The sequence below is a fragment of the Neodiprion lecontei genome, chromosome 3, assembly GCF_021901455.1.
Source record: "Neodiprion lecontei isolate iyNeoLeco1 chromosome 3, iyNeoLeco1.1, whole genome shotgun sequence".
NCBI classification, from domain to species: domain Eukaryota; kingdom Metazoa; phylum Arthropoda; class Insecta; order Hymenoptera; family Diprionidae; genus Neodiprion; species Neodiprion lecontei.
In genome coordinates, this window is record NC_060262.1 from 35738520 (window position 1) to 35757486 (window position 18967).

Here is an 18967-nt window from a genome sequence, read left to right on the forward strand (position 1 = left end):
TTCCCTGGAGTTCTTTGTGAGTTTACTCATTACAAAGCAACCGTATTGTAAGGCACAACGTCGCAAATCGTGGTCAAGAGCAGTAGGCTCGTTTTTTTGTCACATTAAGAGTTGTAAGATTTTGACGCGAAAATCGAAGTATTTGAAGACGACATTCGTCAACGATCGATCGATTCATTGATTTCTTTAATTTACACAACGTTTATACCGGCACTCGTGCAGCAAAATGCGTAGATCAAATGGTATGTAAAGTACATTACGTAACGCCACTGTAAAAACAAAAGAAAAGCGCTTTTATATATCTCAAAATATTGAAGTCCACGAATCTCAAAAGTGAAAAAGGGCCATTCTATACGCAATTCTAAACACAAAAACTCTAACACATTTTCATTCGACATAGAAATAATTAACGTATAGTCAGAATTGAGTATAGAATGAGGTTGTTGAGCCCTTTTTTGCGTTTGAGATACGTGGACTGTGATAGGGTAATTATATGATATACTATTCACATTGATCTATATAATTATTCCTTTCTATAACTTGAATTCACATTTCTAATTATATGATCGTGTGAAAATTTAATATTAGACAGTTGATCACATGTCTCATTCTGATACATGTATTAATTGCTATGCAGATCATGACAACTGGAGAAGTCGAAATGGATCCTCTGAAGAAAAATCTAATGGTGATACAGAGGGTGGTTTTCAACGGCACTTTCACAGCAGATTGAAAGGCACAAAACCGTAAGTCCGATTTATGTTAATTCGGCAGTCGCAAAATTTTTGGAATAAATTAAATTTTTATGGCTGACTTCTAGTCTTATAAATTATGTTTGGTAGATTAAAAAAGTAAAAACTATGAACAGGCAGGGGTTTTTCATAAATGAGTGACTTATATTGAATGTTACGTGAATCTGACCAGTAATGTAGGTATTTCAGAGTACAAAAATTCACAGTGATACAATAAGTTTCCCTGTGTGCTGTTATGCTGAGAACGTAGTCTGTAGCTTTATTTTTGATAATAGGTATTTGCATCGTAGAACCAAAGTATACGAATATATTTGCAAAAACAAAACACTTTTGGGCACTTTTTCTACACTCAATCGATCGACGCAAAGTTTGCTCTCGTAATGCAGTGAACTTTCAGATCTTGATTCTAATAGGCAAATGAAGCTGTAAAACAAAATTCATCGAAAAAAGAACTTGTATGAGTGAATATCCATTTTTTGACCATGTTGACTGGGATAATTGGAGTATCAAGGTGGTTCTAAACTGTAACAAAAGTTTCCAAAACTGATCCAAATTTTGTGTATACATAGTAAATGTAATGCTAAACGTGTGTACAAAATTTCGGCTTGATGGCCTTTACGGTTTTTAATTTATTTTCAATTGATGTTAACAAATTTACATGTGAGTAATGGTGCAAGTACTGCAGAGGAGATGTTTTTTGATTATAACTATTAATCGAATAGCAAAACTAATGACAATTAAAACTTGAGATTTCATGATGACATTCCACAGTGGTTTATGGATGCGCTGTAAACACGGAAACGTCACTTGCGCCACTCGTAGCATGCTATTCATGTAGCAGAGCTTGTCAGTGCCAATTTGTTTACTCAGGGCACTCTTGGATATGCCACTTCTAAATCACAATGCTGGTCATGATATGTCTATGTTTATTAATATTATTTATATTTCACAGTTTAACATGCTATTTCACAGTTTAACATGCATAAATACTCGTCTAATAAAGTTTTTGTGATATTAAGTATTTTTTCTTCGATTTTACTATGACCAGAATAGTTCATTTAAAGCTATCCTAATACACAGACGCTACAACAATTCGTTCCCACATTTTGCAGAACCCCTCAGTATGAAGTATACAATAGAAGTTCTAATCATGGGTACCCCAATAGAAGTGCATATAATATACAAGAAACCAATAGCTTCACACGTTCTAGGTATGTACATAAAAACATTTTTCATATTCATATTTTCAGTTTCACCGTTGCATAAGACTATCTTAAATGTAATATAATATTTTAGATATCACCGACAACACTCATCGTACAAACCTAGTGGCAATATTTTTACTTGGGATACCAGAATTGGAGCCACATGTAATGCAGAATACTTTAATTTTACGCACCTGGAACAATTAGACAAAATGACTAGTGATCGAGTCATAGCTACATTAATGAAACAAAGAACAGAATTTGAACAATTCTTGAACAGTACATTTACACCAGATGCCTTAGTAATGACTGTGCGGGTCCTCAAAAATCTTTGCAAAGGTAACTTCACAGAGAATATGACCGGCATACTAAGCCGTGCCTGTTCTGAAACGTTTCTAAAAAGCTTAGAGACGTATCTGATGTCATTGCCTTTCGAAAATGAATCGGCTGCTAAGAAAAGTAACAACATTTATTGGGAAGATAGAAATGGGTTCTGGAAGAATTTAATCGAAATATTCCAAACAATGGTTGATCTTTTGCCTAGTAAAGCTAGAGACGAACTTCCGGGGATTCTAGACAAAATGAATATTATTATCACAAGCATTGAAAACAATCAAGATTATGTAATTGATAAAAATGTCAAGACCGCTGCATTAGATATGTCCAATAAGTTGCAAAGCCAATTACAAATTTTCGAAATGAAGAGCGCAATTCATGCTAAAAGGCCTGAAGAATTGGAGGAAAGTCCACCTGAAGATTTCAGGTCCTTGAGCATTATACCAACGAAAAAGGATTTGCTTGATAGTCATCCTTTCATTAGGATTAATAAAGTCAAAGAAGCTTACAGTTCAGTAGAACATTATCTTGACGTGCAGTTTCGTTTACTACGTGAAGATTTTATAGGCCCTCTTCGTGATGGCATTGACGAATACTTGAATGACTTCAACCAACGTCGGAACAAGAACCTACGCATTTACAAGAAAGTCAGATTCGTAATTCCCAATAGCGATGATTTTGGTGTTATTCGTGATGGAGTTGAAATATTTTTTGGAATCAAGAATAACATCAATTGGAGAGATTCCAAAAGGCTTATATTCGGTGGGCTGTTATGCCTGAGCAACGATAATTTCAATACCATTTTGTTCGCAACTATTTCCCACCGAGATGAGAAATATCTTGAAAAAGGTATACTTACAATCAAGCCATGTGGTGGAACAGAGATTACTTCGGAATTTTACGACAGTGATTTTGTCATGTTGGAACCAAAATTGTACTTTGAGCCATACTTTGTAGTACTAAATGCTATGCTGCATATGAATGAGAGGAATTTTCCAATGAGAAATTATCTAGTAGATGCTGATACTTCGACTTTCCGACCTCGTTACATTAACTCGACTTACTTGACCTTCGGAGAAACTATATTCAGTTACAAGGGAATCGAACTACCTGTAGCATCAAACCGAACATGGCCATCAGCTCAGGAATTAAATCTAGATGAAATGCAATACAAAGCATTCAAAAGTGCACTCACTCAAGAACTTGTACTTATCCAAGGACCACCAGGAACAGGCAAGACTTTTCTCGCTTTGCAAATAATCCGCACGATTTTGGAGAATCGTGAATACTGGCTGAAACATGGGCCAGTCATGGTTGTATGCTTAACAAATCATGCTCTGGATCAAATTCTTGATGGTATATTAAAGTACACGGACTCTATCGTCCGTGTTGGTAGCAGATCAAGTAATCCAAGATTGGAGCAATGCTCAATCAAGAACAAACGTAGCAACAGTTTTATTTTCAGCGATTCAGCAAGAAATGCGCAGTCAAATATGCATTTTGCAAAACGCAAATTGCAATACAATATACAGGAAATTAAAGAAACCTGCAATGTGATTGAGAACTTAACACAAGAGAATAGTATTGTGTCGGTATATGAACTGCAGAAATATTGTAGAGAATCAGCATTGTATGAACTTAATAATCAGGACCTCTTGAAACGGCTGTTCGGATTCAGTGCAGAATATATCACTGTCGAGCAATTACTGAAGCATAGAGCTACCTTACGACATAAAAATTTTGAATGGAAATCTAACTTAGTCGAGCCCGTAACTAGGAAGAATTCGACGTATTCAACACATGAATTAGACATGCCTTGGCAAACTCAATTATTTTCCAAGTTATTCTTTTCACTTGGTCTCTGTGAATTTGTAATTCCTCTGGAATGTATAGATGAACTAATACATGAGAATTATGCACAAATGCATCTATGCACAAATGAAATGAGTATTCTGCCGTTTAATCCGACTACTGAATTGGAGTATGATATTACTGAACTACGTAAACTACGATCAAAACTACAGGTTAGTATAATTATGTATAGTCAATGGTGTAGTGTTAAAGATTCAAAAAAATATTCCAGTAGGTTCAACATGACCTGCATCCCCGTAGATATAGATAAAAGTTCAATTAAAAATATTCATATTACGTCATTTTAAAAATTTGAAACTAAAGGATAAAACTAAATGTTCCGTACAAGTTGAAACGTCGTTTTTGAAATCTCTAACATTATCAAGTTGTATTGGAATTGACTTTGATGGAACTGGAGTTTTTTATATTTTGCTTCTATTGTTAAATATTTGTACTTAATTTATTTCTAATTTTTTTATATTTCAGCAACAATTGGCTCAACATCCATTATTAACTACAGAAAAAAACAGACGTCCTCAACATCCAAATTGGGAAGAATATTGGCGATGGATAACAATCAGTTATGAAAACGCAATGTCCACTTTAGCTGAACTTAAAAAAAGGTCTGGATACCTACTTCAGGAATTGAAAAACGCTAAAGAGTATTTTGATTTAGAAATACTACAGGAACATGAAGTCATCGGAATTACTACAACGGCTGCGGCAAGACTACACACTTCCATACGTGCTCTTCATGCACCAATAGGTAGATATAATATTTGCTCTGTGTAGAATGATACAAGTGCTCTTAATATTTTGATGCCAGTTTCTTGGCTGATGAAAACAACCTAGTACACAATTTAATATTAGGCAATTCTTTGTCAAACGAATAAGTAAATTTCCTTGTCCCGTTTGATATTATTTCTAACTCATTGTAATTTGAAATGCATTTAAGCAGAATTAACTTGGGAATAAATTATTTAAAGATTTATATTCAAGTAAATAAATTACTAAAAATATTCGTATAATTTGAAAATCATGATTTGATTCCGGAACAAAACAGACTCATATTAATTTTTATAACCATTCACAATAATTTTATTACCTATCTAGTACTGGTAGAAGAAGCAGCTGAAATTCTTGAAGCTCATGTAGTTTGCTCTCTAACTAAAAGTTGCCAACACCTCATCCTGGTTGGGGATCATAAGCAACTGCGACCAAAAGCAGCTGTTCACAAGTTAGGAACTAAATATAATTTGAACATATCGTTGTTCGAAAGAATGATCAATATACACGGAGATTATACGCAATTGACAAATCAACATCGAATGCGACCGGAAATTGCTGCATTGATATGCCCATCTATATATGACACGCTTTACAATCATGAATCCGTTTGCGCATACCCTCCAATTGAAGGTGTGAGTAAAAATTTATTTTTCCTGCATCATGAGCACAAGGAAGTTAGCTCTGATCACAATGATGACACTTGGACAAATCCGCACGAAGCCAAATTTCTGGTAGCATTTGCCAGACATCTGATATTACAAGGATATGATGTATCAGAAATTACGATAGTCTGCACCTATGCTGGTCAATTATTCGTATTGATAAAGGTGAGAATATTTCTTATGGCTCAGGCACTGTTACTGGATGAAAATGTTAGAAAACTCCATTGTGCTTTTTCTACTTTCAGGAAAGAGAGCGTTATTCAATCCTCAGAAATTTACGCATAACAACGATCGATAACTACCAGGGTGAAGAAAATAAAATAATTCTCTTATCATTAGTGCGAAACAATGAAGAAGGAAATGTCGGTTTTCTCAGTGAAGAAAACAGAGTTTGCGTAGCACTGTCGCGTGCTCGAGCGGGTCTTTACATTATGGGAAATATGCATAATCTCACAACAAATAATCATATTTGGCCCAAAATTAAAAATGTTTTGGAAAATGACAATGCGATTGGTGATTGTCTCGAATTACAATGTCAAATTCACCCTGATGAATTATTAAGCGTAAGTATTCATATCAATATGTTTCAAGTAATATAAGAATGTCAAACTACTTTTACAAATAATTAGCATAGAATTAACATACAGGTACAGAGTTCAATGGATTTTCAAAAATCTCCGGAAGGAGGCTGCTTGAGAAAATGTGATACAAAATTGTCTTGTGGACATACCTGTTTGAGCGTATGTCATGTTTTGGACCGTAAGCATGTTGCAGAACATAAGTGCCATCAACCTTGTCGTAAAGCTTGCCCAAAAGGTCATCCTTGTCCATTTACATGTTCTCAAACTTGTAAAGACTGCCTCGTATTCGAAGATCGAGAACTGAAATGTGGCCACACTGTGCCTGTCCCATGTTGGGTAGATTCAGGATCATTTTTATGTCCTGTCATGGTATGTTTGCAATAAAAGAATTACAAGTAATTTAAATTGGAATAAACAGCTGTGGCATCCGTCGTGTCTCAAGCTCGATGATCACTAATTTAAAGATCGCAGCTAACTCGAATTTTATAGGCTGCTCCAAATTTTCAGGTCAACGGGACTTTACCTGACTGTAATCACACGGTTGTAAAGCCGTGTCATAAATCTGTCAAAGATTACCCATGCTCATATCCCTGTGATGTTCGAGTTCCATGTGGCCACTCTTGTGAATTGAACTGCCACGTAAATGATGACCCTGATCACTTGACGGTATATTACGCTTTTTAGTAATGTCGAATGTTCAAGTTGTTTCAATGAAAATGTCATTAACATCAGGTCTTACTGAAATACATTATACAAGATATTAATTATTACAGTACATGTGTCAGAAGGAATGTACGAAAACTAATCTCAACTGTACCATGAATCATGTGTGCAAAAAGCAATGTAGCGAAAAGTGCATCTTATGTGACATCAAAATGAAGAAAGAACGCTCATGCGGACATTACTTTGATTGCTTATGCAGTGAAGATGTTGAAGGAATTGTGTGTAATAAGCCATGCAAGCGTGACATGGATTGCGGTCACAAGTGTCAATTGAAATGCAGTGAAATTTGTGGAAAATGTCAAGTAATCGTGAGTAAAACATGCAAAATCGATTATATAATTGCATTCAATTCAAAAAACTTACCAAGGTGAATTACAATACTGAAAATATTGCAGGTTGAAAAAACAAGCACATGTGGACATAACATAAAATTAAAATGCTGCGAAGAGGCAACATCTTCAAAATGTAGTAATGAGTGCAAGCTTAAACTAGCCTGTGGACATCCTTGCAAAGCTAAGTGTAAAGACCCATGCACTACTGCGTGTAAACTCATGGTGCGTAGAAGTGAACTCGGATTGTGTGGACACAATTTTTCAGTGCCTTGTTATTTGCAAGGAACAAGTAAGGAACTCATGAATTATAATAATGATTCAAATCATTTATAAAAATATGGAACAGTGTGGAATTTGACTCCAGTTATTTTTTGCAGACTGCACAATAAAATTCTGTTTTGAAGCTAGAAAAGTACTCAGCGATATCGCTTATAGTACAAATAGTTAAATATGAATCCTTTGACCAATTAATTTTTTGTTCCAATCAGGAAATCTGCTGGAATTATTGAAATACTGTAAAGAACCGTGTATGACGGAACTGGCTTGTGGACACATCTGCAAAGGTAATTGTGGATACTGTAAACAAGGACGCATACACACACCTTGCGGCGAAATCTGTGGCAACATTCTCGTTTGTGGGCATAAGTAAGATATCTGCATGCATCAAGTGATTTTCTCTTTAGTATAGATAAGTGAAATGCAAACCGTTTCAGATCTTAGATAAATTAAAACTATAATCTACCCCATTGATGTGAAACATATCAAATGTCTTAACACACAATGATTTTGATACAGTGCAAAAACAAACTATATTTGATGCAGATAAGAACAAGGAATAATGTTGTCAATATAACAAATATTAAATGTTTAGATGCGAAGTTCCTTGCAGACAAGAGTGTCCACCTTGTAAGAAAGTTTGTGAAGTTAAGTGCCGCCACAATAGATGCAATAAAAAATGTGGCGAACCATGCACACCATGCAAGGTATGATTTAAACTGACCTCACTGTGAGCAATATCATGATATTAGGTCTGTAAGATACTTTGTCTATTTGGATGTAGATAACGTACACTTATTTAGATTCAATATTTTTCGGGTTTAATTATTCTTCAATATTTCTCGTTGTAGTTCGTTCATGACAAGAATTGATTATAAATTACTTTGTATTAGGAAAAATGTGGTTGGGGATGTTCTCACTCCAAATGCACCAAAAGTTGCTCCGAATTGTGTGATAGAGAGCCGTGCAATGAAGAGTGCCCAAAGCTATTAAAATGTGGCCATCCCTGTGTTGGTTTTTGCGGAGAGCCATGCCCACCATTATGCCGAATTTGTAATAAAGAAGAACTTATAGACGAATTTTTCTTTGGCAATGAAGATGAACCAAATGCAAGGTGAATTACCATTATTTGCATCAATGGTGATATTTAACCCATTAAAATTACTCATAACTGATGAAAATGTTGATAAGTAACAAATTAAAATTTAATATTTCAACAGATTCATATTATTGGAAGATTGTGGACATTGCATAGAAAGTGAAGGGCTTTTGAAATGGGTATCAGAACGCAGTGACCCAATTCAAATGAAAACCTGCCCACGCTGCAAAACGTTTATCAGTAAATGTATGCGAATAATGAATCAAATTAAAACTGATGTGGCAGATGTACAAGCAATCAAGAAAAAAATATTTGGAGATCAAACATGTTTGCTGAACCAGCAACAGCTTTTCGTCAAAGAAATTAAACGCATGCAAGAAAATCGAATTTCACAGAGTACGCACATAAACATATTATTAAATAATACCGCTATATCCATTACCTAGCAAGTCTCACATGGAAGTTCTCAATATCGAATGTATTGCGTGAATACAATAACCATCTGATTTATTTTTCATTTTGAATTCAGGCATAGTTTATTGCACCACTGCAAGGAAACACAACTACTACATCAAGCTGACAGATTCACTTTCTGATTTGAAAAGCTGAAGTTTTTATCGACAAGTTAACTTCCACTAGTGAAAAAACAGTATTGGTTTGGCAAAATTACTTGACCTCACTTGCACTATAATCTTTCTTGATATCCTATTATATCATACATCCATATAAAGCAAAATCTTTGCCGACGCTTCAGTGACATTTATGTCAATATTGCGAAAAATAAACCATTAATTCATTAAATTTCTGTTTATTTAAAGAAGACTCAATTCAAGGCCGAAACGTATGGCGATAACTTTATTTTGCGAACCTATTAACCTCTTCTGGGTCGAATTTTTCACGCGTTCGTTCCAAATATGGGACGATGGCTAGGAAGTGGTTAAATCAAATAACCCCTCAATGAACTCATCAACAATCTTTGACCATGTGGATAACAAACATTTTTAATTATAGGTTTCCCGGATCTGAACAATTTTTTGAAAATTTTGCACACCAAAGTGTTTCCTATGACAAAGAAAAAGCGCCGGCAGGTTTTGGATGTCCGAGCAACGGAAGCTACCAAGATCACACTGAACATCTTACAGCATGTAATCGAAAAACTGGAAAATATAGATCCCACCATTACGATCTATCCATGGTTAAACGATCAGGTTGTGATGTTGGTACAATCACTCTCAATTAGGGGACAGATTTCCAATCAGGAAATCAATGACATCGAAAAAGAACTTCAGAGATTACATTATATGGTAATAAATGTATTTGATCTGTATTTAGATACCAAATCTAGAAATTTTAAATACCAATTTTGAGAACTAAATTTTTCAACTGCTAAAATTTTATACTTTGTACTGATGTAATTCTTCATGTGTTCGCGATATGTAGATTAATTTTGATATGTGGTATAATATTTCATTTCTGACTGTTATATCTAAATAATCAAACTCCGTTCAATAGAAATTTCACTGTATCAAGCCACATCTTGCGTTTTAGTTTGAAGGATTTCTTTATTTGGTTTACATTTTCATTTGTTATGTATTTTACAGGCTGAAATTTGTAAGATGAATCTTCAGATCGTCTTCCAGCATAATGACACCGTGGAACATGAAATAGATTTCATAAATTTAGTAGAGAAACTGACAAGTGTTCATAAATTTACTGAAGAAAGAGAATTGGATATTAAAAACCAGATACATCTGCTCACACCATTATTAGATATGAAAAAAGTCATCCTGATGGATAACGAGCGTAAGATGATTGTTAAAGCAATGGGCTACAAACAAGGCCATTGGTTCAAGTGTCCGAATGGACATATTTACACTATAGGAGATTGTGGAGGTGCCATGGAAGAAAGCAATTGTAACGAGTGTGGAGCTGCTATTGGCGGCGGATCACATCGTTTAAGAAGCGATAACTCATTGGCTACAGATATGGACGGAGCTACACGTCCTGCTTGGCCTCTATGATAAACTCACGCCTTCTCTGAATAACACAAATAAACTTACATTAATGAGTACCACTTATTGACTAATGCTTTTTAATAGTTTGTATTAATCGGTTTATTTTACTTTTTGACAATTATCAGTTTGACAGGAATTAGAGATTCGAAACTAAATGATTGTGAAATTCGATTGTTCATATTTCTCAGAATAACTTTTCTAATTAATTTATCAAAATGTGGAAATTCTGCGAACAAATCTAATGATATCAATGGACCTTGAATCCTCTGAACATCACCAATAATGTGAACATTTGGTTGGAACTCTTATTGCTGGACATAATACGTGTTTAGTTTTAAGTGTTTAGTAATAAAAACTTGAAGTAAACCACAACTGTATTGCTCGTACTAGGCTGCACAACTAAAATGGATATTTTCAACATTTGTTATAAAAATTCATACTCGAAGTTGTTTGGGACTGAGTTATACATTCAGTAATGTACAGATTTGAATTGAAGATCTGTTGAATATTTAATGCACTCAAAATGATAGAAACACATCTTTTATCGAACAACTACTGATTTACTCGAGTCGATCACTTGACATAAAAAAGAGGAAATTTCTTAAGTAAAATTATAAGGGTAAAGCAGGATAATTTGCGGCCGAATGAAGGACAACAGTAATTCGAGTTACTTATTTGCGTGTATTTAATACTTCGCGACCAGTACGATGTCGTATTTCATAAGGTTTCTAGCCCTTAAAAACACATAATTTTTTTGTCACGCTAAGTATGACTGACTATGAAATAAAATAATTGTATGTTTGTCAAATACACCAGAACTTGGTTCTTGGTCGTTTAATTCATTTCTCTGAAATACGTCCCTGCTGGTTCTATTAAATCCGAAATTTCGTGAACGTAGGTTCTTGAAGTAAGTTGGATTTTTTGGGGCTATTATTATTGTTCCAATTGACACTTACATGTTTTCTCATATGTCCGCGATACCCGAATATCTTACACTTGAAATGCTTTATTCATATATGTGTATTTGCAATACTTGTATCTTTACAGCATCAAATCCCTTCAAAAGTGAATTGTAATCGTGAAATACGAAGTCCCGTAGCTAGTGCAAATTTACAGCGGCTAAAAGTTCGTCCAAAAATCGAAATCGGTCAACAGAATAACCATGCTTCATTTGAAGAGTTGTGTCAGAACCATCTCCTATTTGGAGGTAATTATCGAGGGAACGTGAATATGGCATCCAAGTTGTACTGCCATCCAAAGTTGTCGGTGTTCTGAAAGCATAATTCCGGATTTCCCATCAATCTTGTCTAGTTACAGTCAACTGAGATTTTCTTAATTTTTTTTTTTTTTTATTTTTTGTTTTACTCTTATTTCTAGCTGCTCGCGTTTACCCGGTAGCTGCAAAGGATGTCCACAGCTGGACCATCGTGTCCACCATTTTCCAATCGGCCTCGCTAAATTCGTAGCCTGGAGGTCCAAACTGAGACTTCGGTCCCGGAAGAAGATAGAGAAGCTCATCACCGTGTGCTACACCCATGTTCACAGTATCCCCTCCACTGAAGAAATAGCTGTAACTGACTGTACCCCGGTAGTTGAATGAGCAAAAATACTGGGGGCTTTTAGTATGAAGAGCTTTTTCCTGGATAGTTTTGTGCGAAAAATATGTGACGGTAAGATCACTCAGGAATAGCGAAAAATTATTGAATATCTGAAACAAGTACCGAATATTAGACCTGGTAATCGAGGAAATGGGAACTTAATTTGCTGACTTTGAATACCTACTATGTTTTGATCGACGGTCAAATTGTTAAAGTAGTATGACTTAACGGCATCAGCGAAAACTGTCATATTGTCAATATCATTCTCATATTGTAAGACGTAAGGTAGAATAATATGCAACTTGTCCAAAAACTCATTGATCAAGTCTTGTCGGTTGAGAAATACTAATGAGAACAGAAACAAAATTGTATCAAATTTGAATTCATCTGTTGGCTACACTTATATTCTACTGCTTTTTTTAAAAAAATTTTCCGCTCGTGAATATTGTAAGATTACTTGCAGGCACTAAAGACAATTCCTTCATCGCGAACAACCAGGTTTATCGACGGCAGATCACGGACCATTCCGCGAGCATACAAGTTCCTCGGAGTATCCGTTATGAATGCTTCTTCTGTTTCTGGTTCGATACTTGGACCCCATATAACATACGGAAATACGAACCACTCGGTGAACACAGACGTCGTATCGACAAGTTGGGACGCGTTAAAAGTTCTCAGACAGTTAACAAGGGCAATAGAGGTATTAGTCGGGCAACCAAGATGTTCTCCAAGCTTAGCAGCATATTTTGCGCTCTGCGTTTTCGTATGTGGAAATAACAACCCGAGCGCGTTTCCACTTTGCAGGATATATCGATGAAAAAGTCCTGTAAGAATAAGGAAACTGTATCGGTAGCTGTTCGAGCGATACGCAAAAAATGACACGCATTCAATCACATAAAATGAAATTGAATTGTGCATCATGACTGGAGCTGAAGGAAATTCACGACCAAGAAACAGTAAGCTATATAAATATACGTAGGTATGTCACCAATAATCAACAGCTAGTGAGTCTCACCATTCGTTGAATTCGACATCGTCAAGAGATGAACGCACGCGGCCCCTGAACTTCCTCCGTGAACAGTGACTTGATTGGGATCACCGCCAAAATAACGAACGTTGTCTCGAGTCCATTCCAAAGCTCGAACTAGGTCCTTGAGACCGTAATTACCAGGTGATACTTCATCTCCCGTACTGAGATATCCTAAAGGACCCATACGATAGTTAGGAACTAACAGAACGACATCTTTATCAAGGATGAATTGAGGTCCCCATCGTTTGGGATTATTCGTTCCTGTTTTGTGTCCACCGCCATAGGCAAAGAGCATTACTGGTAGTAAGGTAAAGTTGTCACCGGTAGGAAGCTGCAGGATTGAGCAAATCAAAAATCATTTTCAAAATACACATTCGGCAATCCAGATCTCCTCGTTGAAAGTGCATGGACTGACTACACGCAAGTTGAAAACATAAAAACTGTCATCCAATTGTGCTGAAAACATGAGGTATAATGATTACCCGTGGTGTATACACGTTGAGGTATAGACAGTCCTCATCTCCGATGAACACTGTACCCTCCAGCTGAGGACATGGGGGGGAATCGATGCTACCATCTAAAGTACCATTCCACGCTCCTGCTGGTACGGGTCCCTTGAATCTGTATCGAGACAACAGCGAACGTTGTTTTACCGTTTACATAACGCGACATCCAGTATTCAAATTGATCGATCTATCAGTGGAGAGATTTAAGAATAGTTGTTGATCAAGCATTGTATAAGAAATAATTATTTGGAACACTTGTTCCAACCAACAAAAAAAAAACCACTTCGAAAGTTGAACTTGAGAGTTACTCTATGCAGCAGATTATTAACTACTCGCTTCTTCGTTTTAAAGTAGTAGTGAAGTTTATTACAATGATCCCAAAAATGAAAAGTTAAATATTCACACGATTTTCACGTTTTGAGGACTAGAGAATCACTTTCGATTATTTTCACAGGGACGTCCGGGAATGTACGTATGTGTATTTATGTGATATTTTTTTTGAACAAGCAATATGAATTTTCTTGTTGTGAAGCAAACCTGAGATTTCCAATCGGCGGTTGGGCGAATGGGATTCCTTTAAAACCGAAGAATATCCTGTTGCGACGCGTGACCAGATTTACACCTTGGATATTTCCTTGAAGTATGTGGATTTCTGGGCGAGTCGAATTTTCAAAAATATCTGCATTTCCAGCCGGGGCACTGCCGCAAATACTTACATAACTGCTTAGTAGAAATAGTATCAAGACGTAGAATCTTACGCCACAATACGATTGTATAACCATCATCGTGTTTGCAGTTTCGCGATTTGTCGATAAATGATTCCCAAGCGATTTTGCTGTCTTTATTTAACCGTAGTACAACGTGTTTCGTAATTCTTATACAAGCATGTGAACTCCGATCCTCGGTGATCTTTCATACTTATATTATTGCGAGTTGTGTGATTCGGGAGGCGTCTTGCTGATAATCAAGGCTGCGTAAGCATGATAAAGAATTTATTTGTGTAATATGGATAAAACGCGTGCTTCCTCAGATTCAACAATGATTACATTCATAGCATTTTAAACTTTCAAATCATTAACTGACATAGAAAATCGAATAGAAAACCTTGTCAATTATTTTATCAATCGAACATAGCATATTCGAGAAATAAACAGGTTTCTACTGACTGGTATTAGCTAGAAGCAAAATAGGGGATGGACAATAGGGTGCTTAAAAAAAATTAATTTCTGTCTTCGATCTCCCACTTCATGTGACCATAGTTCATGACATATTAGGTATTTTTTTGGCAAACCGCCAGTATAGATACCAAAATTACCTTACATTGAACATCGTGAAAGCAAAATGCCGATGGCGCAGCACAGCACATACGGGAATAATTCAATCTGACACGTAGAAAAGCCATTGAAACGGAATAGTAATAATAGGGAAATTGAATAAAAAGTTTGTACTTGGTAAAGCACGGATCAGTATGGATAACAATATGGCTATACGATAGATGGCTGTCAATTGATTATAAACTTACAACCTGATTCAGTGGCTAGGTGTGGAAACGACTGAGAACTTTGAAACTTGGTGGAAATATTCTAGATCAACCCCAAATACCAGTCTTACATATTTGAGTCAGAAAGACTCATAATTACTACAGAGTTTTTTGATTTAACAGGACTTCAACTTACAATTGGCAAGTGGTTAGGAAAGACCTTTCTACCAACCATTTTCCACAACACTGAATTTCGCATTGTCAACAAGACAACGTATACACGTTCTGAACTTCTTTCACAAACAATGATGACCCGCTTGGGATCACGACTATGACGATAACACCGTGCTAACCTTCCGGTCCGGTCAAAGGTGCAGACCACTTTTTTTTTTTGTGGGCCGGTGTAATCAAAGTATGTCATGTTATCACGATTCCATTATCAAACTATGTACAACCAGGTCCTTCAGGCCGTAATTTGCAGTTGGCAGCGCGTGCCCAGTGCTAAGGTATCCTGAGGCCCCTAAACGATATTAAAGATAAAATGAGTACACCAACGATTGGAATTATTGGCTCCTGTTTTAGGAGAACGAGATTTAAGGAATTCTACGAATATGTATGTAAGTGATAGGAAGCAGTTCTCAAATAAAAATAGTTTACGTCGAGTAAGTTAAATGACGTTCAGTAGTTTTATACTCTACAGTGTTTATACTTCGCTGAAATTGGAATTCGCTGATATTGTTTTTTTTTTCAAATATTTGACTGTCGAAATTAAAACACTCCAGTGCAAAATCAACCTATTCACTTTTAGACTGCACTATTCAGTTTAAACTCTAACGGCACTCATATTACGAGCCTCTGTTATCTCCCAAGTACACTGCTAAATTGTGTAATTCAAAAGCCATTGTTTCGATAATCGAGAGATGCCGAAAAATGTCGGAAAATTACTTTGTATACTTTGCATAAATGATAAAACGTATGCTATTTCGGCTTCGACGATGATATCTTCTTTTACGTGTTAAATGTTTATCACTATCGCGGATACGAAAATCGCTTCTTCTACCACTTTATCAATCGAATATAACATTAAGAAATCAAGGCAGTCCCATATGCCAATATTAATTAGAAACGATGATAATGCATGGACAGTGGAGCAAAATATAAACTTTACGGTATCACGAGATGATAATACCTACCCGAAGTATTAATAAACGTACACAAAGAAAGGCCACTCATTTTTGAGTTACATGCAGTTCTAAGTATAAAAGTTCGCAATAGATCCAATATTACGCAATGGATTATTTTGAGCAAGATGTGATAACCCCCAGCAATATCTCTTCATCACTTGGTTTTTAATCATTTATTAGGCGATTATAAATAATTCTTGGTTGATCTTGACGTCTTAAATAGCCGTGACACGTGATTTCATAATTATCAGTGGCTGACCATGAGTAGGATTCTTATGTCATGGTCAATGACCATGTAGCCTGCCATCCCAAGCTCCATTCCAAACAACAATCTACGAGTAGTGAGCCCTTGAATCTTGTTTATTCTCTCCGCTTCCAGCATGTTTGTAATTTAGGGGTTTCACAATGATATTAGTGGAACTTTGTTAGCAGTAGCCCTTAATCGTGAATCTCACAAACAAAAATGAATCTATATTATACTAAATCCATCATTGTCGCCAATAATAGTGATGGCAATGAAATATTTGCCCACGGATAGCTTTGTTTTTTGTTTTTTCAGTACTATATAAAATAATTGTTCCTCGGTTTTTCGAAGCAAATGACATGACCACTCTACTCAATGGGTTGGGTAGTTTGTTGACAATTCGTGTGATTGTTCGTCGAAGATGAAAAACAGCGCCCAAAGTGTGCAGTTATTAGACAAGAATTATTCCATGAATTAAAACTCTTCAAACTACGTCAATTTCTCACATTCGGTAAGAGTGCTTGTAGCAAATCACGTTATAGCACGATTATAAGAGAATAATCTCTAATAACACAGTTATGATGTGCGAATAAATGCTTAGTAATAAATCTTACAACTTATTATTTTATGTGATCACAGTGCATGCGTAATCATGCCTCAATATGTTTCTCTTACCTGACACAGTTACGCTATTTAAATACATAATGTGTAGCTTATGCAACTATTGATTTTAGTGTTTCTCGAAATTGGCAAAAAACGATACCTCAAAATCCATTAGTAAAAGTGATTTACTTCGAAAATTTCGTCGAACATTTCAAGTTGTTAAACATCAGATCGGCTCGAGCATACCCATTCAGATAATTTTTTATGTGTTTGGGCTCAGTAATGTGGAGTTATCAAATGAAGATTCTCCATTCAAAATATTCTAATTACTTATGATACATAGTATTTCATTAATTTCGGACGATCGCTAAAAAATGGTTTTTATATTTTTTTGTCAATTTTGGTACAATTGGCAAGCACCAATTATTCCGCGTGATTATCAAAACACTGCATGCGAAGCTGCGAAGTATCGGTAAGGTTCAGTCAGTTTAGTCGGGTTACTTTAACGAAATATTGAACCAAAATCATTAATTTGCAATTTTACTATAATGACTTTTAAGATGTCGAGTTTTTGGAATGAGATTCGTTTTGCTGTATTACAGTTTAATAAATTTCACACGCATCCTTGAATAGGGAAATTGCGATTTTTTCTAATCATTTAGTATTACACTAACGTTACGAACATCAACTTCCTAAAAGTACGAAGCCTACGCGCAATCGTATACGATAAAATTCAGACTGTCCTCAGAACCGAAGTGCATCAAGTCCACGCGCAAACAGCGCAGTTAAAGTCGAACAATTTAATTACTGAAATCGCGCTCATAGTATAATATTGCCGTTACTGCGTTCGGTTTGTTGACAGGACACGCGCAAAATCGACGTTAAAATTGATATTTCAGAAAAACGTCAATACGGGAATTTATATTCTGGAATACAATCGGTAGCGGCATCTCTATATTAATCTGATGAATAACGATGCAAATTCTTATTCTTAGAAGCGGTATCAAGTGCTAATAACTGTTTTGTAAAACAGAAGAAAAACTATTTATAATTTTGGTGATTTCAAGAGGGTTCGAATATTGAGCAGAAAGTGTTAGATAGAAAGTGCCCTCGACATAATAATTATTTTTTAACAAATTTCATGACAGAGAAAATAAAATCATTTACTCGAAAAATAAACTTCCTTAAAATTGCGAAGAGCCTATATATTCATTTAATAAATCGAAACTTTCTGTAACGATTGTCACGGCCATGTCACATAATGAAAAAATGTAAGCAAGAAATCCGTAACCCAAACGCATGCGACATTCACCAATGATGTGAAGTAATTTCTGATTCACTCCATTTCTGACAGAAACTGAAAAAAGAATAGGGAAATTAATTTAGTTACCTTTCAGAATGTGTGCTTGGAGAGTTTTGTATTTTTTGATTCTAATTGCCATTCGATTTTTTTTTTCGATGTTGAATCATTATAAATTTTGCAAAAGCAGTGCAATTTTTATGCCAAGAAAATTTTATTCCTCTATCTTTTAATTCATCGATTGAAAGTGAATTTTTAGCTTCTCTTAGTTCGTATCTTCAAGTCATAAACTATACGTATATCGATTCAAAAAATGAACCTACAGCGTAAGTCGTAAAATGCGATGAGAATTGCTCTCGTAATCATATAACTAGTTAAACCATTTTCAAAGGATATAACAC

General features: G+C 35.6%; 2 protein-coding genes across 5 annotated transcripts in view; one reads left to right on the top strand and one right to left on the bottom strand.

The window, feature by feature from the left end:
* Positions 1–11746, top strand: part of LOC107227116 (NFX1-type zinc finger-containing protein 1) — a 13733-nt gene extending 1987 nt beyond the window's left edge. Inside the window, exons 1-17 of one of the 3 annotated variants that reach the window (XM_015668164.2) lie at positions 40–242; positions 638–746; positions 1865–1963; positions 2049–4317; positions 4631–4910; positions 5258–5760; positions 5841–6158; positions 6243–6545; positions 6684–6842; positions 6950–7207; positions 7295–7520; positions 7720–7876; positions 8103–8214; positions 8401–8621; positions 8728–9002; positions 9618–9910; positions 10208–11746. In XM_015668164.2, the coding sequence (XP_015523650.2) occupies positions 227–242; positions 638–746; positions 1865–1963; positions 2049–4317; positions 4631–4910; positions 5258–5760; positions 5841–6158; positions 6243–6545; positions 6684–6842; positions 6950–7207; positions 7295–7520; positions 7720–7876; positions 8103–8214; positions 8401–8621; positions 8728–9002; positions 9618–9910; positions 10208–10627 (6018 nt within the window). In that variant the 5' untranslated portion in view covers positions 40–226 and the 3' untranslated portion in view covers positions 10628–11746. The other 2 variants (XM_046733570.1, XM_046733571.1) reach the window with 2 other exon arrangements.
* Positions 10149–14662, bottom strand: LOC107227129 (esterase E4). 2 transcript variants are annotated; one of them, XR_006903215.1, is made up of 8 exons: positions 14293–14662; positions 13732–13870; positions 13235–13580; positions 12681–13043; positions 12404–12564; positions 12013–12329; positions 11578–11892; positions 10149–10643 (listed from the first exon to the last, which is right to left on the bottom strand). XR_006903215.1 is itself a non-coding variant. In XM_015668177.2 (7 exons), the coding sequence occupies exons 1-7, from the start codon at positions 14538–14540 to the stop codon at positions 11721–11723; spliced, it is 1746 nt and encodes a 581-aa protein (XP_015523663.2). In that variant the 5' UTR covers positions 14541–14662; the 3' UTR covers positions 11283–11720. The 2 variants fall into 2 exon arrangements, 1 of the variants encoding a protein (XP_015523663.2); XM_015668177.2 differs by lacking the exon at positions 10149–10643 and having other exon boundaries at positions 11283–11892.
* Positions 14663–18967: the final 4305 nt, after the last annotated feature.